Below are 26,885 nucleotides of genomic sequence, written 5' to 3'. Positions count from 1 at the left end.
CGTTATTGTTGACGCTTTACTGGGTAACCATCACACTTTATAAAGCGCGTGCTCGAAACGGTCGGGAGTAGTTATCACTCGCTCTCGTCAGCTTAATTGACAAACGTTCACGTTTCATAAAGCGCGTGCGCAATAAAGTGTCTTCTTTGTACGCCAGCGCACTGAGACTGCACGTGCTTTTTTTCCCTTGCCCCGCCCCCTTTGCGCTCCAGGCCTCACTTTCGCCCAGGGCTCCCTTGTTGGATCTGTGAACTGGTGCTGGCCTCCTGGACTGCCGCTGCCTCCGTGACAAGCTAGTAAGATGTCGTCCTCCACAGCTACCTCGGAGGAGCAAGTGAGAATCCACTGCAGGAAGCTTGTGCGGGCGGTGAAAGTCATAATGGATCCAGATTCTAGCCAGCAACATCGGAGCGAGGCCCTGCAGGTGAGGCGCCGCAACCGAGGCAGGGAAGAGCTCGAGCCGCTGCCCATTGCGTCACTGACGGGCGCGCTCACGGAGTTAGCGCGCGCCCTTGTAGAACGTTATAATCCGGATTGTGTGTGGCCGGTTGAGGAGAGGTGTGTTCGAGCGATGTGTTACTGAGGGGCCGGCCCACTTGACCGTTTTCCTAACCGGTAGTGGAGTGTCAGGCCCATGCAGGCCACATCTCCGAGACTCACACTCCCGTTACAGATTTTCAAAAGAGCTGAGCCAAACGGCTGCACCAGAAGGGGGGCATTATCGCATGAGCATATGTTGTCAACTCTACTAGACGTTCACCTCACAGGGGGTTCAAATCTATCGGCTTTACTTTTTGTAGGCGCAGCACCACACGAGGTATCGTTACCCTTAATTAGAACCAATGTTCATCTCCCATGACCCTGAGAGTTTGGGATCAAACCTGTCCATTTAGATCATAGGATCGATTAGACGTCAGTTCTAGTTTGAAGGCTGAACCTCTCATTTCACCTTAAAGTGGGACCACAATGTATTTTCCCTCCCAAATCTTTCTACGCATTTCACCTCACAGGAAGACAAGCCCGTTTTTTCACCCAACTGTGGAAAGTTAGACCCTTCCATTTACCTCTCAAGGGTAGACCTATATATTCAAATTCCTATGTAGTCCAGAATCTTCCTTCATCAGTGTGGCTGAATCTGTCCAATCGCCACACGGATAGGAAGAGGTAGTAGATTTCACAGGGGTTTCATATTCCCCTTGTTAATATTTTTATTGGTGATATTTATGTTACATGTTCTGGGGGTGATCAAGAAGCAATGTTCAAAGCAACGGCGGCGTGTCTCATATCATCTTTTGGGGGGACGATTTGTGCTGCATGTCCTATAGGTGTCTAACCCTTTTCTGACTGCTTGATGGCTTTGGATGGTACTTGGTATCCTCATTTTCCTTTTGGCATCGTACTTCTGCGACGAGGTCTAAGGCCATGGCACATGATAAAGCCACGGTCCAAAATCCGTTTGTGACTGAGGAGTGCGCACCGAGGGTTAGCTAGGTGGTGACATGGGGCTTTTGTCTATATTGTGAGTTGTTGACATAAGTGTGGAGACAGCATACTGATTTTTGGGGGTAGTTCTGGACAGGGAGACGAGGAAAAACAATGTCAGATGACCAGCTTGGTAGGTGACGGCCAAGGGGCCAGACTCCTCTATAGCTGTATAGGACGGCTCCACTGGGCATCGGCCAAGGTTGCTCGGTCTCCGCGGAGGGTACAAATAGTTTTGGTATCCACCCAAGGGGTGTTGTCATTGTTCCATCGAAGGGGAAGAGAAGGAGACACAAATGGGGAGACGAGGAAAAACAATGTCCGATGGCCGGCTGGGTAGGTGACGGCATGGGGCCAGACTCCTCAATAGCTGTATAGGACAGCTCTACTGGGCATCGGCCAGGTTGCTCGGGATCCGCAGTAACTAAAAACAGTTTTGGGGTCCGCTCAGGGGGCGTCATACCAGGCTGAAGTGAAAAAAGATTGAGAAAATGCTATCCGTAGAAATTCTATGAATATCATTTAGCAAGGAATTGCTGATTAGAATTCCTGAGAGCAGAGCCATGTGGAGGAGTTTCTAGATGGGGCCTCCATTTTTGTCTGTACCCAATAACCACTTGTGGAAGGTTATTAACAGCTAGATGCAGAGATCTTAAATTTCATTGCATCCTTGTTTTGGATATGCCTGCTTAGAGCCGGTTATCCTCACTGCTTGCTTTGAATAAGATCACCTTGCCTAAAGGCTATGTTTTCTTTTGTCACAAATGACATTTAAAAGGGATCCACCTCAGGACCTTAGATAGTGGATCTACATCTCCTGTCTGTTAAATGAGAATAAAAGTAGATCCACACCACTTTGTTATGTTTCCAAGTACGACGAAGGAAGTGTTCCAGAGAGTACTTCAACTGCTGCTGTTTGACCAGAGCAGGTGTCTGCCTGTCAGTGTCTCAGAGGTTAGGGGACATCACCTGAATTCTGCACAGCTGTGTGTTTGCTCACCACCTACAAGCTTGTCTGCCTACTCAGAGAGGCAAAGAGTGCACCTGACTTTGCAGGAGGAGAGACTGTGCAGGATGAGAAGCCCAACCGTGTTCTTGGTGCAATACTAAGAAGTTGAAACTTGTGTGTGGGACAGTTCTGGTTTCGAATAGAGCTGAGAGGGTGTCCAGTCTCTATCTTCCAGATGTTGCTCAATTTGGTGAACTACATGACGCAACATTAATTTTCATCATCAGTGTGCCATCTAGTATCTCAGTCGTGACCCGAGGGGCCTGACTGCTGCTGCCCATGAGCTGAGTTTACAGATATCATTGCTGCTGCAGCCAAGAACTATCCTTAGAGGCTGAAGGCCGCAACTGCCAAGCAGAGATGACTACTGACCTTGGCCTGCTTTCACATCTCTGCTGTGCGGTGAGAAACTGCTGGCCACTGCTGCTGAGCTGTGGTAATACGTCCTCTCTGGTTGAGCTGAGGATTTCACAATTTCCCAAAGGGCACAACTGCCAAGGAGAGATGACTACTGATTCTGGCCTTCCCCAGCTCCAACATGACTTGAGTGGGGCTGCCTCTGCAACCCTGAATCAGTGGCCCGAAGACTCTTCTGTGTGAAAATAAAGCATGACTGCCACATCCCTAAGCAGCGTTTTGGCCAACCAGGTAACACAAAGGTGTGTGTGAGAAAGACAGGATCTTGTCTTAGAACTGAGTGGTTATACCGGGCCATTTTGTCACCCAGAATGTTTGCAAGATTTAAGGCTCAGTTGATTTATGGTTCCTCTGCATTGCTTCGTTGGTTCAATAGCCATAAAAGTGAATCCTCGCATATGCCAATTCTTGCCTGATATTAGCCATAAGTAGGGCTCTCGGTTTTATGGTATTTATTTTTTGGTCATTTCCGTCTGTATTTATCCATATTTATTTTTTGTCACCTTTTTATCTGTATTTATCCATTTTTAGGTCTCGCCTAGCGATGAAGCGCCATGCGCTGCTCGCTAGTGAGAATATTGTCGCTGTGTAGCTAGCGAAGTGGGACATGAGTGGGACATGAGATGTGGACATGAGATGTGCACAATCTTAAAAACCCATTGCAGTCAATGGCTGTCACCGCAGGCTTTAGGAGACACGTGATGTGAACGCGCGCGCTTTAGGAGACAAGCACTGTGAACGTGCGTGTCTGTTCTCGCGCTCTCCCACGCTTTCACTTTCACAGCGCGTGTCTCCTAAGGCGCGCGGTCACAGCCATTGTCTGCAATGTGTTACACGCGATACCAGCAGCCACGACTATTGAGCCCTGAAGACGGGGTCTGCCCCCAGGGCGCCCAATGAGACAACATGCTGGCACTCTCTTGCGGTCGATGTACAGCCCTGCGCTGTGATCCTGCCTGGAATCTCAATTCAAAAGGTGCTTTATTCGAGTATTACTCATAAAAGCAAGACAAACAAACATATAATTAAAAAGCCAATTAAATTTACATACTCAATCAGACAAGCACATGCACATTTTAACAATTTAAAAAAACAATGCACATTTTTTAAAAAATTAAAAACAATGACACGTCATATGTACTGGTGCAAAAATCATTACCGTCGGAAAAAAGAGACCAGAGGGGTGACATTCATAATAACAATGTAAATATCCCCAGAAAATCATTACATTAAAAGAGCATTCATTACATTAAAAATCAACGTTCAAGCCAATGACACATTGTATAAACAGAGAATAGACAAAAGTCTAGCAGTCTCTGGTCAGCTAAAAAATTTACAGAGAATAAACGTTAGTTTAGCAGTCTCTGGCTATTTACTAAGCAGTTACAGAGAATAGACAAATGTCTAGCAGTCTCTGATCGACTTGATGGCAGTATTTAACTTACCAATAGTCTCTGCCTGAAAACCCACGCCCATCCCAGGTACTTTGCAATTGCAATATTGATCCATTCTTCAGTAGTAGATTTTACTATGCGCAGTGCCACCATACTACTTTTTGTACCTAAATTCCTACACATAGGAGCCAACCAGGCTTGCCTTGGGGCAGAATATACTGGGCAACAAAACAGGAAATGACCTAGGGTTTCTTTTCCTACCCCACAGGCTGGACATAGTACTACCCCCCCTGATTTCCATTTAGCTGTTAGGTTACGGAGGGGGAGCGAACCTACCCTCATTTGGAATAACAATTTCCTGTCCAGGGGGTTCATTATGTAGTCCCAATACTTTTCATAAATGGGGAACATTTTAGCTTCTAGGTAGCCAGTGGTCATAGTCCCGCTGTTGGTATTAAGCAAGCTCCTATTAGCAACGTGTTCCCAGAATATGTCTTTTAAAACAGTCTTAGAGGGAAATAAAGCCCCAGCAGGATCTGTCCATAAGGCATGTAGTCCTAAATTAAACAGTGCAATCTTTAGTGTTTTAAACCATCTGATTTTATTGTAATGGTCAGCTTTGATGACATCAGAGAACCCTTCCGCGTAATGAGAGAGCTCTGGTGTAGTCCAAAGTCTCCGCCAGAATAATATCGGGCGCAGTTTGGCCTTTTCCGTGAGTTCTCTTCTACCTAACTCGTAACGCAGGGGCAATAATGGGCTACTCTGTGGGGTACCCGTCAACGACCTCAGAAATTTATTTTCAGATAGTTGGAGTTCGTGGAGGTTTTCGTACCCCCATAACTCCGCACCATACAAAGCAGACCCGATTGCTTTTGCCTCATATATTATCAGGGGTGGTTTAATAGGTTTTGTCATTGACTTCCTATGCTCCTTAATTATAGTGCCGGATAGCTGCTTGTGCCTTAATGTAGCAATGTTAAGGTGTTGCTGCCACTTATTGTCATTGGAGATCAGGATCCCCAAATAGGTGAAGGATTTTACAACTTCAAGAATGCGGCCACTCATGGTAATATTTGATTTAAAATTTCTATGTGGGTTAAAAGCCATGAGTTTTGTCTTGGACGCATTCACCTCAAGACCGTGGTCGATACAGAACTCATCAAATATTGCCAATGCTTTTTGTAAACCACTGGGGGTTTTTGATAAAATTAAAGTGTCATCGGCGAACATTAAAATGGGGACTTTCTCCCCAGCGAGAGAAGGGGCATCCACAGCCCGAGATTGCATGCGGGAAACGACACCATTAATAAAAAGGGTAAACAAGGTGGGGGCCATTGAACATCCTTGCCGAACCCCGCGCTCAACAGGAAATTCGGCAGTGTCGTTCCCATATCCTCCCCATCGTATTTTGGCATAGTTGCCCTCATGCAGTCGCATAATTAAAATCAACAGATCCCCAGGGACCCCTAGTGTCTCAAGCACTTCCCACAGTTTCGCCCTCGGTACCAGGTCGAAGGCAGCCCGCAGATCAACAAATGCTGCATACAGGCTGCCTCTGCCTAGCACCACGGTCTTCCACTGTATCAGTTGGAAACGGAAGGCTTGATCCACAGTGCTGGTTGCCCTGCGAAATCCGGCCTGAAAGGGGGATAAAATGTTGTGTTCATCAACCCAATCGAGCAACCTATTAACAATTACTCGCCCCACTATTTTCTGGATGGTGTCTATTAAACTAATGGGGCGATAGTTACCGGGCTGTGCCCGATCTCCTTTCTTGTATATAGGGATGATTACAGCACCCCTCCAGGTCACTGGAATGTCAGCCCCCCTGGTAATCAAATTTATCAACAGATAGATATATTTGCACCATCTATCAGTGTCATTCAGGAAAACGTCTGCCGGCACCCCGTCAATACCAGGAGCCCGCCCACTTCGAACAGTTTTTAGGGCAGTGACTATTTCATTCTTAGTGAAGATGTCATCCTCAGTTGGTAAACCGTGCATGCACCTTCTATCCACTGCCTGATGTCTAGAAGCATACTGTTCGCTAAAAAACTTAACCCAAGCATCCTGGGGGACATTATTAGTGCTTGCTTCTTCTATCCTGTCGTGTCCCCATTTGACTATATGCCAAAATAACCTGGAGTCCTTGCGATCACTTGCATTTTTTAGATTGTTCCAGTGTGCCTCATCCCAATCTTTTTTCGCTGTTGCTATGCACTGTTTGTAATGCTTCCTGGCAGATCTAATTGCCTCTAAATTCTTGTTTTTAATAGCATCACCCAAGGAGGTTCTTGCCAGCCTACATTCATGATTGTACCATCGTGCTGGTCTGTGGGCATGGATCTTTTTATTTGCCGGTTTCAGAAAATGGCCTTTGATTTCATTAAAGAGAACTTAATGGACCTTGGTGACAGTATTTTTACTAGGAAGAGGCCCAGTTTCACCCTCAAGGGCCATGATAGCCTTATCCGTTGCCATGCTTATTTTTTCCAGAACCAGCTGATCTGTTTTAACACTAGTCCACCTCAGCCTGCGTAAATCATTTGTAGGTACAATCAGCGGGGGTAAGGGGTCAATAGAAGTACTAGTGGCAATTACATCAGACATCCACCATTTATGGAGAACGCAAAGAGGATTGTGGTCACTCTCAAGCCTTTCCTTAACCTCCATATCAATAATGGATGACCATAGGGTCATACTGCATATAACATAGTCGATACGACTCTTAGATCTTCCATTATCAAAAGTCATGGCTGATACTCTGTCTGACTTAGTACGACCATTCAGGGCCCTTAACCCGTATTCAAGGCACATAGCATTCAGGCTTAGGATATCCTCGGTCCAGCGAGTTATTGGGGTTAAGTCAAGTGCAGGGATTTCCCAAATCTTGTCTTCCTCCGCACCTAAAAAAGCCTCACCGGTATCAAGGGGTTCAAAAGTACGGTTTAGGTCTCCTGCCAATATGATGTTATTCCCAGAAGAGTGAATATCTAGGTAACTGTACAGAGACGATAGAACCGCTGATTTACCAGCATTTCCCCCTCTAGCATATAAATTATAGATGTCAATGGAGGTGGAAGAGTCCCTCTCGAGTCTAATGAGCTGGATATCTTTGTGATTTAGCTCTAGATTTTTTACTAAGATCTTCAGGGACTGACGGACCCATATAGTGAGACCTCCCATTGGTCTCCCTTTGGGACCTTTGATAGCCGGTACATAATAATTCAAATACCCCAAAGCAAAAACAGGATCACAGGCCCATGCCTGGAATCTACAGATTCGGGGGCGGCCGGCGGAGGCCGGGGATGACGCGCATGAAAGCCAGGAGTGGATATGTGAGGCGTGATTAACTTTTTTCACTTTTACAAAGGTCTGCATGCTTGTGTGTTACAGCAATATGTAACAGGCTGGTTGTTTTTTTGGATCCATTTCACGGCGAAGTCTGCACCACATCTTCCTGCCGTCAGGTCTCCCATCCTGTTCCCAACCCGCAGTTATCTGTCCGCCCTTCTCCCAGCGCACAGCTCTCCGAGCCCATACCATTCCCTCGCAGCACAGTTCCCTTTCCCTGTTTCTGCCCACATGTCTGTCCGCACCCATCCATGCCTGTACCTCTCCCCAGCTGCTCCGCTCCATGAACCTTTGCAGCCCATTGCTCTTCCTGCCCACACTAAGCCATACACTTTCCCAGCTGGTTCCACCCTTTCTTGCCTCCTCCTCTCCTCCTCTCCTCCTCTCCTCCCTTCACCTCTAACCTGTGCTGTCCTGACCTACTCCATTTTTGTATCTGGGCCCCAAGGCCTGCTACTCCCAGCTCCGTTCACCACGCCTTTTTCGCCTCCTTCCTCCGGTGATAACTCCTGCGTCACATAGAGCTTCATAAAGCGCCACTGCCGTTTCTAAGCGCATTAAATAAGAGATGGTACTATCAGTGAGTGCTACTCTCCGGTTTACTTTGAAAACATGGTCACACCACTCGGGGGTTTCCTGCAGCTTGTTTCCGGGTCCTTCAGCCTAGGGCTCACATCAGTGACGTGTGGGCGCCCTTCACTGGAGCAGGCTCCCAGGATCACAAACTGACTCATCGCTTGCACTGCTGCCGGCACAGAGGGTGGTGCACTGACTGTGGTTGTGGGCCTGGGCCAGGTCAGAAAATAGCAGAGATTGAATTGTGCACTTCCCTCAGATTCATCCGGTGTTTTGAAAATCTCCATTGAATCCTCCTGGCATGCGGCTTCCGGTGTTCGAGGGGGAGGAAGCGGGAACAATGGTGGCTGCGGTGCTGGGCCCTCTGGCTCACCCCACTTCCGTTTAGAGATGGAGGCTCCAGTGAGAGAGTGATGCAGCACTGCGAGTGCTCTAGTGAGTGCTGCAGCAGTGACTGAGTGCTACAGTGAGAGAGAGTGCTACAGCAGTGAATGAGTGCTCCAATGAGAGAGATTGATGCAGCACTGTGAGTGCTCTAGTGAGAGTGCTGCGGCAGTGACTGAGTGCTCCAGTGAGAGAGTGATGCAGCACTGTGAGTGCTATAGTGAGAGTGCTGCAGCAGTGACTGAGTGCTAGTTTTAGTTAATCAGACACCATATGAATGTTACAGTCTCTTAAACTGAAACTCCCCCAAAATGAGTGTTATCTTCACAATATTGAGATTGCAGTGGTATCATAATAAAGATTATATTGGCTGGTGACCAGGAGCGATCTGCTGCTACTCTTGCCCTTCCGGAGCAGCTATGCCAGGCTGTCTAGGGTATCTCTTTTCCAGTTTCCTAATGTGTGTATATCTAAGATGTCTTTCATATTTGAGTTTTATTTTTACCATTATTTACAGCATTATTGACAAATGTATGATTTAGTATCCTGATGGCATGCCTTACTTCTCTTCCCATTTAATAGGCTATTCTGTGACATCGCTGTGGTGCTATTTCATGGTAGGAAGTGATGTCGCAAGTTGACTTTTATACAACTGAAAGGGGCAAAATATGGAGTAATATGTAGTCCTGCATTTAAATACCACTTTCCATGTTTTTTAAGATTACAGCCTTGGGGGGTAAAATGCAGACAGTGACACATTTTTGTTATCTATCTATCTATCTCTATCGCCCTCACTCTGTCTATCGCCCTCACTCTATCGCCCTCACTCTGTCTATCTATCGCATCTCCACAGCATCACTCAGCACCACCACAGCATCACTCAAGGGCACCACAACATCACTATGCACTACCACAGCATCGCTCGTCGCCACCACAGCATCGCTCGTCGCCACCACAGCATCACTCGTCGCCACCACAGCATCACTCGTCGCCACCACAACATCACTCGTCGCCACCACAACATCACTCGTCGCCACCACAACATCACTCGTCGCCACCACAACATCACTCGTCGCCACCACAACATCACTCGTCGCCACCACAACATCACTCGTCGCCACCACCACAACATCACTCGTCGCCACCACAACATCACTCGTCGCCACCACAACCTCAATCGTCGCCACCACAACCTCAATCGTCGCCACCACAACATCACTCGTCGCCACCACAACATCACTCGTCGCCACCACAGCATCAATCTGTGCAACCATTCAACAACTGGTTCAAATATGATCTCTCAATGTTTCAAGCTTTATTACAAATGTCACAAAAAGGTGTTAATATTTCACTTCTGTTCTTAGATTTTCGTCGCAATAAAATACACTGAACATAATCTTCACAAAAGTTATTTACAAAAGTTTAAGCTATTGCCATTATAAATTACAATAACTTTTATTTAAGTATTCATTTATTAAAAAAATTAAAAGCCATTGTTATTTGTAATATCAATACATATAAGGCACGTAAATACAACACATATTGCATTACAAATGCTATAGGTATCTGTTAGAACTGGCTATTTCTGGTTGGCTAAGGCTGACGCCAAAGCTAGGCAGAAACCACCATTCTAGTCAGGGCAAGGGAGTCACACGCCAAGATAACCCCTGCTCACCCCCTGGTAGCTTGGCACGAGCAGTAAGGCTAAACTCGGAGGCAATGTGTAAAGCATTTGCGCCAGCACACAACAGCAACAATATACTAGGCACACCACAAAAGGAACTCCACACAAGGTTATTATAAAATAACTTTTGTATTGTAAAAACACATCAGATAGTATCACATATAATACATGGTGCCAACTGGCACGGGCAATATTCACAAGGGATTATGTACACCAGACAGGGCCTCGTGGGCCACTGTCAGAATCAGAAATAGCACTTCTAGAATAAAGAATAAAAATCATAGTAGCACAAATTAGCAACTATGGCACACAACCAGTAACCACTGGTAACAGGAACCAGGACCTCACTAGGACCACCTGTACTAAAAGAACAACCACCTAAGAATAAAATACATTTAGGGGTATAAACAAGAACACATTACCCATGATGCATGAAACACATTCAGAGGAGTAGTAAAGGAAAAAAAAAACATGTCTAAAAACATTCAGAGGTGTAAGACAAGGGAAACACATGATGCATTAGCGCCAGGAAACCCATGGTGTCAGCGCGCTCTACAAATTTCATTTAATAATAATAATAATGCATAAACCTACACATTCAGCGGTGTTCAGAACAAAGCACATGATGCAATAAAATACATTCGGAGGTGCAGCACAAGAAGACACATGATGCCTATAACATTCAGAGGTGCAGCGCAGGGAAAAGGAAGACCCATGATGCCTAAAAACATTCAGAGGTGCAGGAATAACACATGATGCAAGAAAACACATTCAGAGGTGCAATAACCATACAATTGCGCAAAACTTACATAAGCCACCACCTGTGGCAGTCCCTAGGCTAACTGGCCTTGTTGGGGCTAAGACGCCCTGTGTCCAGAATGTCAGGGCGCGCTGCCATGCAGCACCAGCCAAAAGTAAAAGCCTAAACGTGGCAGGTGCCCACTACTTGCTGGGCAGCTGGGAATCTGCGGTAGGGCTCTCGCTAGACCTCAGGACAGCACTGTGCCATCACGTTGGAGCATGCTAGCCCCCTTTTTAAGGCCACTCCAGGAAACATCCTTGTCCCTTCAGCGGAGCCACGTAGGCTCAGTCAACAATGGCGCCCCCACGTTGGAGCGCGCTGGCTCTGTGTAGGTTCACGGACCCCACGGGCCCCTCTAAACATATATAGCCCCTCTGAGCCACACAGGCTCTCAATTATGCCCCCACGTTGGAGCCTTTCAGGGCTCAGAACACATGCCACGGAGCCTCTGTGGGCTCTAGACTGAAAATGCCCCCATGATCGTTGGAACGGCCCTCTGGGGCCGCTCTGCGAACAAAGAGAAAAGACGCCCCCGCACTCACCGGGACCTCGCGCTGTGACTCTCCTCTCAAGCGGCGGCGGTACTCGGGCGGGGCTCCCTCCAGGACCCAGGAGCCCCGCTATACCTCGGCTCCTCTCTGCTGCTCCAGCGGCCCCAATCACGGGCCGTCAGGATATCTCCGGTCTCCCTCGCTCGAGGCTGCATTCCTGGTCTCCCTCTCCATACGGGAGACCGGCAACGAAGAAGGACGAACAGGCTTCCTTGGGGTAGACCAATGAGGTCGCGGCTCCACGGACGAGCCTCCCTGACATCACAGCTTCTGCGGGCAAAGCATCCAATCGGAGCGCGGCTCTCGGGGACAGGCCTACTGCAACGGCCAATCAGAGCGCGGCTCCTATCGACAAAGGACCAATCAGGTCGCGGCCCCTTCGTTTCTCTCTCCGCGGCATCTGGTCAATTTCAGGCCCCCAGGCGGCGGTGAGAACACGGGGCCATGCCGGGTGGACACCGGCTTCAAATAATTACTCAAATCGAGGTGGGCACTCAATAGGCTCCTCAATCCTGGGCAAATGCCGGGTGGGCACCGGCCACAGCTCTCCCCAGCGCTAGAACCACATAAGGCGCTATGGGCAAAGATAAAGCGCTCCTAAGCGCTAGGGTCAGCATACAAGCGCTTCCAGGCGCTAGAACAGCAAAATAAGGCGCTCCCAGTGCTAAAGGCAGAGATAAAGCTCCACCAGGCGCTAGGGGTGAAAGCAAAGCACTCCCAGTGCTAGGGACAAGTAAAGGTCCACAAGTCCAGCAAGGTCCTTAAGCAAAGTGAAGCAAAGGGGACCCAGTAAAAGGTCTCCAGAGTCCAGGACATCAGCAGTCCATCAGGTGTCCAGGGGCTAGGCAGGGCCCAGGGATTCCCCTGGGCCCAAGCAGTAGCACGCCCCTGGTAAGATTCAAGTCCAAAAACAAGAACAAATTGGAAGGGGACACAGCCTCTTCTTATACAGAGAAAAGTCTTTGAAGTCTTTGTGCAGGCAGTGTGAGAACCAGCTAGAACTGGTTGTAGGGAACTCTCTTCAGTGTCAGGGACAGAGGTGACAGTCGCCCAGCGGGAGGTGGAGCCAGCATTGTGGTCAGGCAGGCACAGCCCTAGTCACTCCCAGGTGCCATCTCCTCCCACTTCCCCCCTGGCAGCAGATGCAGCCTTTCATCCACGGGCTGACTCAGACAACCTCCTGGGGCTCCCCAGCTCCTGCCACCCTCAAACCAGACATTCAATCCACAAGCAGGCCCAGGCACTCCTGGGCCAGGCTCACCAGCCAATCACACGCCAGACACCAATTACACAAATATGCCAACTTCTAAAAGTGGCACTTCTAGACTAGACACAGTCATGCCGCATATGTCATTACGCAGCATTCAATCTCACGAATTCGCACATATCAAATTCGCCCCTGCACTCCCCACACATCAGGAACTACCATGGGCATACATATTCCCCATTCATTCCTATGGGAGGGCATGTCACTCACCACACATACACAGAGAGCTCAAGCACTTTACACTGTACCACAGTGAAAAGGTGCGCAGATGCCTAAAATCACCACCACCAGGTTCCAGAAACAGGCTCGGAAAAAGCAAAAAGTCTCGGGGTGAACCTGCCAAAAGGGCCGGGTCCAACAGTATCACATTTGCGAAAGTTAACACTATTGGCATTGTAAATGACAAAGCTATTAATTTAGCTATTTTCAAAACCAACACATAAATAAACAAGCATTGGAAATGCAATAGGTCTCTCATTAGGAAAGTTTGAGCAATTGGTATTGTAAATGACACTTTTTTAGGTCTCGCGACCTATCGATAAGCGCATCGAGCGGAGCGAGAATTCAAGTGGCGAAAATCATCGTCAAACCAAGGGCTTTCAGCCCCGCGGTTTTCATGCAGTTCACGTGAACCGCGTGATTAAACATGCACGCGCATCGGCAGCATTTCTCCTGCAGGCTCGCAAAAGGCTCTCTTCCCTCCCCACATCAGTCATCAATCACCCTCCCACAGGCTTCCCCAGCGCTGCCCCGCCCCCTGCTTCACGGCCAGGCCATCTGTTCCCTGCCAGACCTCGTTTAACTTGTTCCCTGCTTGCCTCTCCCCCGCCCACCCTCCCCCACCACAGCAATGCCGAGGGCTGGTTTCACTTTCAGCACGGAAGACTTGCCTGCTTTGCCAACGCTTGTTTTTATTACATTTTTTTATTCAATGCTTGTTGTTTTCGTCTTCTTTTGCATGCCCCATGTGTGTACATGTACTGGCGGTCTGCTTGAGTATGGTTGCAGGTGGAAGATATTTCATCGGTTTACGGAAGGACGCATTCATCTCGTGTAAGCACACATTTGAGTCACAGGATTTTGAGCCAGCTCGCACGAGGGCGGTCCGCTTGGGCCACACTTGTTTATTTATTTACTTAGTTGCACAAGCGTGGTTCGCTTCGACAGTGCTTGTTTATTTATGTAATGACTTAGTTGCACAAGCGCAGTCCGCTTCGCTCTCGTGTCTCTTTCCTGCTCTCTCTCTCTCGTGGTTCTGTTTTAATATCCGTCTCCTTAAGTTTTGCTCCCTCCTCTCTTTCTCGCTTCTTTCAATCTCTCTTCCAGTCTTGCCGTTTTGTCTCTCTCTCGCTTGCTGTTCTCTCTCTTGCTGTTCTCTCTCTTGCTCTCCTCTCTTTCATTCTCACTCTTCTCACTTTTATTCTTGCTCTTTTTTATTCTCACTCTTCTCTTTCATTCTCGCTCTTCTCTTTCATTCTCGCTTTCATTTTAGCTCTTCCCTCTCTCTCTCTCTCCTGCTCTTTTCTCTCCCTCTCTCTCTCTTTCAGCCTCCCTCTACCGGCACTCACTTGATCTCTTAAACACACAGAGCTCCGTCTTCAGCCCATGCCTAACAGGCGGGGGAGAGATGCCCCAGCGGGCTGTTACCACCAGTGCCTCCACTGAGCGGCACTGCCTCTTTAGTAGTGTATATTGTCCACGGCCGATGTGATGACTGGTTCATGCTGGCTTTTATTTTACAAAAGCTGAAATTCAGCACAATGAGTGAAACATTGAATTGCCTTTGTTTTCAAGTTTAGCCCCTTTTACACTGAGGCAGATTGTCAGAGGCTGCTCATTCAGTCACAATTCCTCCTGTGTCCCGGAGCGAGGCCAGCACGCAGGCCGCTGTTCTGCTTATAACCGAAGGGTGTACGTCTGGCACAGGGTGAACTAAAACAGTTGCCAATCGCTTGGGCTATCAATTTAATTCAGGATCATCTTGGGTTGAGGTCCCTTAATTGTTACATTTTCCAGAGTTAAGTAGATGAGCAGGGTGCCTTCTGATAAATTGAAAGTGTAATTTTTGTACAGGTTTGTGCACCAAATTATTACTAGCTCACTTAATGGCTTTGTTGTAATGCTGTAATAATGTGGAAGTGCAGTGAGTTACACAAACTGAGGGGCCTCACTGCAAAATGTGGTCATTCGTAAACACTGTGGGTTGTATGTTTTCTAAAGCCCTATGCCCCACTTGATTTCGACCCTCTCACCCTCTTGGTTGATCTTGTTTGGTATTTTGTAGCCACAGAGACCAAGTTATTTTAAAACCTACATAAGAACTAAGCCCTACCATCATCGGCTCTTCAGTCTTATTAAGATTGTTGAACCGGTTTAAGGGAGATCGTTGACCGCCACTTTATAAGTAACTGCCTTTATGTTGAGCCTCTGAATTTATAGTAATCTAAATTGTAGTGACTCCAGAGCCAAGTGTAGGTTGCAACAAGCAGCGCTCTCGATTGTACATCTATAATTTATGGCTGTATGCAACAGTTCAACTTTTAAAGATAGGATGTTTCTGCATCCCGTGTTTAGGTAATCTTACAATGGCTAAAAGGTCAGTAAAATAAAAACACCTGTGGCTGCAGGATTTCACTTATCAATGCCCATTAAACAAGCATCCAGCCTTGACTATTTTTTTCCCCGATATGTCTCACTGTCTACGCCCTTTCGCAGTCTGTTGTTAATTTTGTGGTCTGGAAGTAGTGGGGCTTTATGCTAAGCTGCCCTTTGGATGTGTTCCTCTATTGCAGCATCTTTCTTTTGCCATGTTTCTTATTTATGCAGTGTCCTCAACAGCAAATGTGGCTAAACGCATTGGAGTGTTTTCCATAATCACCTATTACATTACACAAGGTCAGATCCTGCGTATCTTTTGTATGTATTTATTTAGTTACTTATGCTGGAAAGTGCATTGCTAAACACGTATAAGGTCCCAAAGGCCACTGCAAATCAAAACACATAGGTAACACATACAATTCTGACAACATAAAATAACAACATATCACATACATACTCAGTAATACATAGCTATAATACAATACCATTAGCAAAGCAAATGGCTAACTTAAAGGCAAGACCTGTTCGCAGTAGGAAAGTTGGAGCTATTGGTTTTGTAAATGACAAAGCCCTTTATGTTTTTAAAATGAAAACAAAAATAAAAGGCATTGTTATTTGCAATTGTAATAGCTCCAACTTTCCTACTGCGAGACCTATTGGCAACGCCAGTGCTTGTTTATTTGTGTTGGTTTTGAAAATAGCAAAATGAATAGCTTTGTCAGTTACAATGTCAATAGTTTTAACTTTCGCAAATGTGACACCTATAGCATTTGTAATGCAATGTGTGTTGTATTTACGTGACTTAGATGTATTGATATTACAAATAACAATGGCTTTTAATTTTGTAAATAATTAATACTTAAATAAAATGTATTGTAATTTATAATGGCAATAGCTTAAACGTTTGTAAATAACTTTTGTGAAGATTATGTTCAGTGTATTTTATTGTGACGAACATTGCATTTGCACCTACACACAGCCACACACACACAGCCACACACACAGCCACACACACACAGCCACACACACACAGCCACACACACCCAGCCACACACACCCAGCCACACACACCCAGCCACACACACCCAGCCACACACACCCAGCCACACACACCCAGACACACACACCCAGACACACACACCCAGACACACACACCCAGACACACACACCCAGACACACACACCCAGACACACACACCCAGACACACCCAGACACACCCAGACACACCCAGACACACCCAGACACACCCAGACACACCCAGATGTGGTGGTGGTGGTGATGGTGGATGTGGTGGTGGTGGTGATGGTGGATGTGGTGGTGGTGGTGATGGTGGATGTGGTGGTGGTGGTGATGGTGGATGTGGTGGTGGTGGTGATGGTGGATGTGGTGGTGGTGGTGATGGTGGATGTGGTGGTGGTGGTGGTGGTGGTGGTGGTGATGGTGGATGTGGTGGTGGTGGTGATGGTGGATGTGGTTGTGGTGGTGGATGTGGTGGTGGATGTGGTGGTGGATGTGGTGGTGGATGTGGTGGTGGATGTGGTGGTGGATGTGGTGGTGGTGGGTGTGGTGGATGTGGGTGTGGTAGTGGGTGTGGTAGTGGTGGATGTGGGGGTGGTGGTGGATGCGGTGGTGGGGGTGGATGCGGTGGTGGGGGTGGATGCGGTGGTGGGGGTGGATGCGGTGGTGGGGGTGGATGCGGTGGTGGGGGTGGATGCGGTGGTGGGGGTGGATGCGGTGGTGGGGGTGGATGCGGTGGTGGGGGTGGATGCGGTGGTGGGGGTGGATGCGGTGGTGGTGGATGTGGTGGTGGTGCATGCGGTGGTGGTGGTGCATGCGGTGGTGGTGGTGGTGGTGGTGCATGCGGTGGTGGTGGTGGTGGATGTGGTGGTGGATGTGGTGGTGGATGCGGTGGTGGATGTGGTGGTGGATGCGGTGGTGGATGTGGTGGTGGATGCGGTGGTGGATGCGGTGGTGGATGCGGTGGTGGATGCGGTGGTGGATGCGGTGGTGGTGCATGCGGTAGTGGTGGTGCATGCGGTAGTGGTGGTGCATGCGGTGGTGGTGGTGGATGTGGTGGTGGATGTGGTGGTGGATGCGGTGGTGGATGCGGTGGTGGATGCGGTGGTGGATGCGGTGGTGGATGCGGTGGTGGATGCGGTGGTGGATGCGGTGGTGGATGCGGTGGTGGATGCGGTGGTGGATGCGGTGGTGGTGCATGTGGTGGATGTGGTGGTGGGTGTGGTGGGTGGGGTGGATGTGGCGGTGGATGTGGCGGTGGATGTGGCGGTGGATGTGGCGGTGGATGTGGCGGTGGATGTGGCGGTGGATGCGGCGGTGGATGCGGCGGTGGATGCGGCGGTGGATGCGGTGGTGGTGGTGGGTGTGGTGGATGTAGTGGTGGATGTAGTGGTGGGTGTGGTGGGTGTGGTGGATGTGGCGGTGGATGTGGCGGTGGATGTGGCGGTGGATGTGGCGGTGGATGTGGCGGTGGATGTGGCGGTGGATGTGGCGGTGGATGCGGCGGTGGATGCGGTGGTGGTGCATGCGGTAGTGGTGGTGCATGTGGTGGTGGTGCATGTGGTGGTGGTGCATGTGGTGGATGTGGTGGTGGTGGATGTGGTGGTGGTGGATGTGGTGGTGGGTGTGGTGGTGGATGTGGCGGTGGATGTCATGGTGGATGTGGATGTGGTGGTGGATGTGGTGGAGGTGGATGCAGTGGATGTGGTGATGGTGGATGCGGTGGTGGTGGTGGTTGCGGTGGATGTGGTGATGGTGGATGCGGTGGTGGTGGTGGTGGATGGGGTGGATGTGGTGATGGTGGATGCGGTGGTGGTGGTGGATGTGGTGGTGGTGGATGTGGCGGTGGATGTGGCGGTGGATGTGGAGGTGATGGCGGTGGAGGCGGTGGATGTAGTGGTGGTGGACGTAGTGGTGGTGGATGCGGTGGATGTGGTGGTGGATGCGGTGGATGTGGTGGTGGATGCGGTGGATGTGGTGGATGCGGTGGATGTGGTGGTGGATGCGGTGGTGGTGGATGCGGTGGTGGTGGTGGTGGATGCGGTGGTGGTGGTGGTGGATGGGGTGGTGGTGGATGCGGTGGTGGTGGTGGGTGTGGTGGATGTAGTGGTGGGTGGGGTGGATGTGGCGGTGGATGTGGCGGTGGATGTGGCGGTGGATGTGGCGGTGGATGTGGCGGACGTAGTGGTTGTGGACGTAGTGGTGGTGGATGTGGTGGACGTAGTGGTTGTGGACGTAGTGGTGGTGGATGTGGTGGACGTAGTGGTTGTGGACGTAGTGGTGGTGGTGGTGGACGCAGTGGATGTGGTGGACGTAGTGGTGGTGGTGGTGGATGCGGTGGATGTGGTGGACGTAGTGGTGGTGGTGGTGGTGGTGGATGTGGTGGACGTAGTGGTTGTGGACGTGGTGGTGGTGGATGCGGTGGACGTGGTGGTGGTGGACGTAGTGGTTGTGGACGTGGTGGTGGTGGATGCGGTGGACGTGGTGGTGGTGGACGTAGTGGTGGTGGACGTAGTGGTGGTGGACACGGTGGTGGTTGTCGTGGACTTGTTGGTGGTGGATGTGGTGGCTACCTACTCTGTCAATAGCCTTCCCTTTGACCTGGTACAAAATATATCATTGTACTATGGTCTTGAGTATGTGCAGTTTTCTATCATATTACAAAGACAAAAATAATGGCGTTACTCTATATTTTGCACCAGTGCAATTATTTCTAATATGGCAATGGGCGCATACGTTATCAAACTACACGCTGCCAAAGTAATCGAGTGAATTTGATTGTAGAAAAAGCAAATCGGATTTATGACGAGCAAAAATCTTGTAGAAAACATGTACGAGTAAAACACGGAGCATCAACTTGACCACCAGATGGCGCTACATCGTGCCCGGTTTTACGAAACATTCGAGTCAAACAAACTAGTAGAAGAAACCAGCATTCCTCGTTGGCGGCGTGGTTGCAAAGCAAGCCCTGCAGATTGCAGGGATCTGAACAGACTAATAATGTCTAAGTAAATAAACAAAAAAAATACAAGACTATGCATGCAATTTATACCTGACCACAAGTTCATGCTCCTGTTGTAATGTATGGACCGTGCAACTACATGAGACATACTTGCATAACATACCTACACTCACTTTCCAAACTCAACCTCTGTAGAATGTAAGGAATGCATGCCAAGCTTATATGTGGCTGAATGTGCCTTCCTGTAATGTAACTGATGCTTATGTAAAGCGCCCACCTCTGTATCGAGTTTATGCTAGATAAAACAGCAAAGGGAAAGAAGACGGAGGGCATTGCTGTGGGGAGGGGGGAGGAGAAATGCGACACGGCGGGCAGGGGAGGGGGCGGAGCGGGGAGAGCGGCATGAGGGTGTGAAGCAGCAGGGGCCTGAGACGCGGCCGCCTTTGATGTGGTAATGCAGGCAAGCGGCTGGTGGCATTGTGCACGCGCTTTCACATGCACTGCAAGAAATCGCCTGGGAATCGCCTGATCTCGGTAAGCTCTGTTTAAGCCGCTATATATAGAGCTCCCGCTCAATGCGCATGCGCATTGAGATAGGTCGCTCGACCTAAACACAGTAGTAAGCATGTAAGAAATTACTAAATGTATTCACTAAATTGGTCACTACTTTGTCACTTAACCCAGAGGTAAACTCAGCTGAAGAACGTTTAATGTGATCTGCGGAAATAGAGAATGTAAAGGTGTGTAAACTCACTCAGCAATGCAGGACTGCGAAAAATGCGTTCCATGCATAACTGAGGAACCCTTTCAGCAGAAATGTATAAAAAATGAATTCAAAAGATGACAATGCTTGAAGTCAAAACCTCCCCCACCTTGACTTGCTGTAAGATTACAAAGGCTGGTGTAGAGAAAACTAGCATCTAATCAATGAAACCTACCAAGAGAGAGGAGATTTTTTTTTTTTTAAACTGGGGAGGGGCCAGGCAAAAATTCTCAATCGCGCTCCTCAATTTCCCTTACTTTGTACATTCCTTTAACTATGTATCTTTCGCATGCTTAACCTCACTGTAATGAAACACAACGTTTCCTTTGGACAGCATACTTCTTGACATTATTTAATCTATATAAATACCGGTCACTGGGTCCATTTCTCAACAAATACCGGAAATCGGGCCTCGACCAAGAGGACAAAAGAAGTTCAAATCCGTAGTTTGGTAGAGATGCAAAAACGCTGTCTAAGGACATCAAAAAGGAGCCTTAACGGAAATTACAACTCTCAAAACAAAAAAAATCTATCCTTTAACGATGCTGGATAAATTATGACAAGTGCTTGCTAATGTTCCAACAGATACATGCAGAAAAATATGTAGGACGTTATTCTGGAAGGAAAACTGAATCACAGAAAAGAAGAGTACGAACCGTAAATGAGGGAGGTTTGTTTGTTAGCATCTGCATTGGGAGAAGGTTTTGTTAAACCTGTCGGTGTTTAATTAATACCGAAGCTACACTATATTTTAAGGAATGACGAATTTTAAAGGCCTACTCAGAAAATGATAAGTAGCAGGGCAAAATAAATCTCAACAATGTGTGCAGAAAGGAAAGAAAATATATTTGAATGTTGTCTGGGCACGGCAACAGCACATGGCAACACAACTGCGCCTTAGCTAGCTACTACACAGTGCACTCAGTACTTAAACCAAAACTCCGAAAAGCCCTCTTAAGAAGTATGGAATTCGTGGTCCTAAGTTATTGAGGCACATTTTTGGGGGAGATGTGTTCCCCAAAGACGGCACACTGATTCACTCAAAAAATGGTTTTACTGACAGAGCAGCATTTATCCTTACAGAAAAGGATACAGCATGCATTCCATGTTTCTTTTCAAGCAGAGCATAAACAGTTGTTGCAGCAAGTGGCGGGAAGATTAGGAGACGAAACTGAAAGTAGGGCCGGCAGGCCGTGAATAATTAGGGGGTGACAAATACGCTGGGAGGGCTGCCTTTGATGTGGTAATGTGAGGCAGGCAGGCAGGCGGCTGGTGGCATTGTGCACGCGCTTTTTAGGGCTTGCGCTTGCGCAATGACCTAAAAAGCACATGCACTCAAAGGAATCGCCAGTGGAATCGCCAGTGGTGGTTAAACACTGGATAAGCCCCTATAGAGCTTCCAGCTGTGCGCATGCGCACAGCAGGCGAGCCCTAAAAAATTGTCATTTACAATACCAATAGCTCAAACTTTCTTAATGCGAGACCTATTGCATTGAAAACGTGTGTTGTTATGGTTTTGTGAAAAAATTAAAGCTGAAACTGTTCCATTTCCACATTTATTTAACAAATAAATATGAAGTCATGCCTGAATGCCTGCCAGGCTTCGGTGATCTGAACACCCACAGAAGATAAATCAATGCACTTATATGAACATATGTACATTTCAGTATCAGCCTTGTGCATAGCTACTGCTGTTTAAGCCTCTTTACTAAAATTCCTTTCTTTTTTAATCCCCTTACCTATCAATTCACACAGTTATTGGCCTGGCAGTAATGGCAAAGTGTATTTTTAATAACTCAAAAAGCACCCAATTTCCGCTTTTATCCACAATTAATACATACAGACAAGAAAATAAATGTTTTTCTGTCTGTATTTATCTGTAAAAATCAGTAAAAAAAAAAAGGAGCCTTAGCCATAAGTTAATGATTTGCATAAATGAGTGGGAACTACAGCCATAGTTGGATAGATTTTTTAGTATGGCAGGGATCACCTGATCAGAAACCTGGTTCAGGCCAGGTCGGCCACTATATGTTCTGGTTACTTCTAAAGCGCCTTGAAGAGCCCTGTAACTGAACCCCATTATTCTCTTTTTAAAAAAATGTTTTAATTGATTTTATGGCAGAGGAAAGTTGCATAATAGGAGATACAGACAATAACTACAGATATTACAGCCCCATTATTCTCTGTGTTATGTTTTGTTTCTTTATTAAAGTGTTACTCTTTTTTTTACAAGAAAAGCATGGATTAGGCAGTATCTTATTGTTTGAGTTGTGATTTCTTGCCCCCACTACCCTCTTGAGAATTCTTTGACTGCATACCTTTGCTACCATGAGAGTTAAGTGCAGAAAGGTGTTTTTGGCCTAGTTCGCCGAGTCAAATTGGGGTGGTACCTATAATTAGAGCCCCAAATGAACCCCTGCTACCACGGTTGTGTCCAGTAGCGCCTAAATACTCCATGGCCACCCCATATGGGGTCTGACATCAACGTAACTTTGTTAAGCGAGTGTCACCCACTTTTTAGTCATTCGTCCTCCTGAGAAACAAAATCCACAGCTAGACTTAACTGAGGTCACTCTCTTTTCAAACTTCTGTTACCCTCCCAAACGCGTTTTATTCTTTGTGCACCTTAAGGGGACCACCCTCTCAAATGTCTGACTGCACCCTAGTTTTAGACTGTGACAGGTGGATGCTCCTGTAAAATACTTACATTTTCAGTGTAAAGGGATGCATAGTAAAGGTATAAGCTGTGTCTAATATGTACAGGCAGGTACAAGCATTTTTTTGTGTGTATATATAAATCTTATCTTCTAAGATTTCGCCACTATAATCCACAGCTCAAGCAGACGAAAACAGCCACAGTACTCAGTGCGAAGTTTAATTTATTATTTAGATACCCTTCGTGTCCGCCATGACGCGTTTCTGCCGTCAGGAGGCATTGATCACATGATGCTTGTGGAGGAGTATACATTATCTAAAGTGCTATGTGCGTAAAAAAGTGATTATCATAAGGCACATGACAATAAACATAGAGGAAATATTCAAATGTAATAGGCAAGTGCCTCATTTGAAGAAATACCAGCACTATTGACATAAATTAAACGCTTAAAATAAACATTACATCATGAATATTAAATGCGTTTAGAAACCTTAAAATCAGGGAATTTAAAATTCCTCATAAAATCTGCTATTTAAACCTTGCTTAAAACATGATTGAAATGCAATAAAACCCAAGTGGGTGACGGCTCCCCATATAAAGCAAGAAAAAAAATATTAGCTGTTACACATACCAAGGCAGGCTGGAAGGCAAGGCCTAACCGGTCATAAGTGGAAATCCTCCCATGAAGTGGTCCCCACAAACTGTAGCAGGCGTTTAAAGTGGGCAAAAGTCTTAGCCGATGATACAAGGATGGCCCAAGCCGGGACAATTTTGGAAGAGGTGGAGCCCCGGATGATCACTTTAAGCCAAAACGATAATAACATCCTACCTCTATTCACTGAGACTGTACTGGCGTTGAGTGACCTATTTATTGTTCCCCAAACCGCTCGAAGGGGTCTCTCGAAATTATTGCCTAAACAGTCAGACAAGTGGTATACTCCAAAATGTCGTGAGGCTAAGAAGGAACTTGTTGTGACATTAAAGTCCAAAGATGCAGTTGCTATCAGGGCTGCTAGAAAATCTTATAAAAAAATCACAATTGAAGCTAAACAGACTTATGATTTTAACTTCTGGGGAGATCTAGTAGAGGCCAGCACTAGGAAGGATGCCAAGAGGTTTTGGGACCTATTAAGATCCAGGGAAAAGCCCATTGACCAGCAGCTAACTTGTAACATTGCAGGGGATGCATGGTTCGACCACTTTTCGCAACTGTACTCTGCTCCCTCAGGCCCAGCCCAGGTAGCTTGCCCACCCATGGGTCTTACAATTAACCTCCCGTGCCATGATGGCCTATTTACCAACTTAGAAGTAGAAAGAGCAATCCAATGCATTGTCCCGAACAAAGCAGCGGGACCTGACGGGATCCCAGGAGACCTAATTAAGAATTATCCATCTCCTTGGAGTAGATTAATTGCCTCGCTTTTGAATGAAGTGATGTTGGGTGGAGTCTTTCCTGACTCATGGAGGGGCGCTGAGGTCGTACCTATTTTTAAAAAAGGCTCTAGGGACGACCCAGCGAACTACCGCCCAATTAGTTTATTAGACTCTTCTCAAAAGGTAGCAGGGAAGGTGGTATTGGGCAGGATCATCGAGTGGGCAGACGAAAATCACATCCTGTCAGATCTCCAAGCAGGCTTCAGAACAGGAACAGGCACAATCGAGCAGACGTTCCGCCTTCTAATGATCTATTGGAAAGTGGTGGTGCTGGGAGGGGGCAGTCTGTATCTAGTCTTCATTGACCTACGGACTGCCTTCGACCTGGTACCACGCGCGCTTCTATGGAACGTCCTCGATGGGTTAGGCCTCCCCCCCTATTTGCTGTCACTGCTTGTAAAATTTCATGATAGGAACTTTGCCCAAATCAGATGGGGTGCACAGGGAGAGAAAACATCTCGTATCCCCGTGGACAGAGGCGTCCGCCAGGGGTGTGTGCTTGCCCCCACTCTGTTCTCTCTTTATATTAACGGAGTGGTGGAGCATCTTCTACAACAACCATCAGATGCACCCACCCTGGCTGAAAGGAAGATCCCAACGCTTCTGTTCGCGGACGATACCCTCCTAATTTCAAAATCACCGATGGGCATCCAATCGTTGCTTTCCAGCTTTCAAACCTTCTGTAATGAAAGGGGCTTGGCCATAAATATAGGCAAAACCAAGTTTCTAGTCCTTAACCCGCCAAAAAAATCTGTTTATCCCCCGGTCCTGGATTCCGTCCCACTTGATCGCGTGAAAGAATTTGACTACCTGGGTATACGCATCAGTGATACTATGAGCTTGAAGGCACACCACCAAAAAGTCTTCCTTACCCACAAAAGGGTGGCAGGTGCGCTGCTCAAGGAACAGCGAGCATCACCATTAAAACCCATTGGGGCCCCCCTAGATATCTATAGGGCAAGGGTTGTAAGCGCGGCACTTTACGGTGCTGAGCTGTGGGGCACTCAAAAAGTTGACACTCTGGCCCACCTTGAGAACAACTTCCATAAAGACCTTATGGGTCTGCCCCACAGCACGCCAACAATCCCATTACTGATAGACGCAGGTACCCGTGCAATCTGCGACCAAGCGAAACTACGCCCACTCCTGTTATGGTCCAGAATTTGGAATGTGCAGGAATTAAGTAGTTACGCAGACGCTTTAAACGACATTTTGTCATTACCGGGTTCTCATAAGATCATCTGGCTTAGAGAGGTTAAAAAGCTGCTTTACAAATTGGGCCTAGGAGAGGCTTGGTCCAACAAATCTGCACCCACGAAACAACAGCTAAAGAAGGTCTATTGGGCATGGGTGGACAGTGAGAGGGCCCGAAGCACAAACCATTGTAAATCTGTAGTCCTGTTTTTGTCAGCCAAGGAGTTACCGTTAAGGGAACCTTATCTAGACATCATTCAGAGCTCAAGGGACAGAGCATTGTACATCAAGTTCAGGTTGGGGGTACTTCCATTATGTGAGTTCACGTCCACTTGGAAACCGCCCGCACAAACTGTACCCTATTGCCCCTTTTGCGATTTAAAGGTAGAGTCTGTGTCCCACATGTTGTTCGAATGCAGCGTCTATGTAGCCCCGAGACGTAGGTGGTTGAAGCCTATCTGCAGAAGTCTGGGAACTCGCTCTCACTTGGAAGCCCTGCGTATTTTACGTACAGATGCTAGACCCTTCTTTTCCACTTGCATGGCAAAATTCTTGGGTTGGGCTTGGCGTCTAAGAACTGCAAGAAAACTGTTAATTCAGTGAACGAGCCTACCCACCCAATATGCTGTTTTGGATATGAAATGTTTTTATGTTGATGATTGTTGTTAAAAATGTTTTTTAAAAGATGTGTAAATGCTTTTATGATATGTCTTTTATCGAATAAAGCTACTATTACCACATTACCACATACCAAGACTAAAATTCTCAATATTCTCAATACGACCAATCTAGTTGATATTCAAACTTTGCTGAATAATGCTTCAACTGATTGAAACGTATGAAATATATAGGGCAATTAGAATGTACATAAAAAATTTACATCTTAAAAAGTTTCTATTAAAAAATTGCCATAAAGAGAATAGAAAGCCTCAAGGAGACAAAAGTGCTGGTGCAGAAAACCGATAACAACAAACATGCCCCAGTGGGCACCATATTGGACCTCTATGTTAAAGCGATAAAGTGCTGAAAAAGTATATGCTAAGAAATATTTTAGAAAACAGATAAAAATGTTGAATAGATACAAGCGGAGGATGAACCAATGAGAATATCATGTACTTGGTGTACAAAAAATGCAAACTGGCTTCATTACAGGCATGTAAAGAAATCTTCACTAGCATTCAGACCATAAGGTGTCTCAGTGTCTAGTTCTGAAATGTATTTTGTTTCCAGTGCACGAAGAAGAGCTTCACGATTGCCCCCTCTTCTGAGTGGCTGAATAGAATCAATCACAAAGAATCTCAATAGATCAGGATTGTTATCATGAGACTTTTTAAAGTG

The 26,885-nt window shown here is 47.1% G+C and overlaps 1 protein-coding gene across 1 annotated transcript in view; it reads left to right on the top strand.

Annotated features, from left to right (window-relative positions):
- Positions 1-211: 211 nt before the first annotated feature.
- Positions 212-26,885, top strand: part of LOC147706789 (exportin-5-like) — a 1,247,062-nt gene continuing 1,220,388 nt past the window's right edge. The window contains exon 1 of the mRNA XM_086925922.1: positions 212-424. Within this exon, the coding sequence (XP_086782048.1) occupies positions 302-424 (123 nt within the window). The 5' untranslated portion in view covers positions 212-301. The remainder of the gene's footprint in view (positions 425-26,885) is intronic.

The sequence above is a fragment of the Lissotriton vulgaris genome, chromosome 6, assembly GCF_964263255.1.
Source record: "Lissotriton vulgaris chromosome 6, aLisVul1.2, whole genome shotgun sequence".
Lineage (NCBI taxonomy): Eukaryota > Metazoa > Chordata > Amphibia > Caudata > Salamandridae > Lissotriton > Lissotriton vulgaris.
The sequence above is the reverse complement of the archived record's forward strand: the minus strand, read 5'-3'. Positions and strand labels throughout refer to the sequence as shown.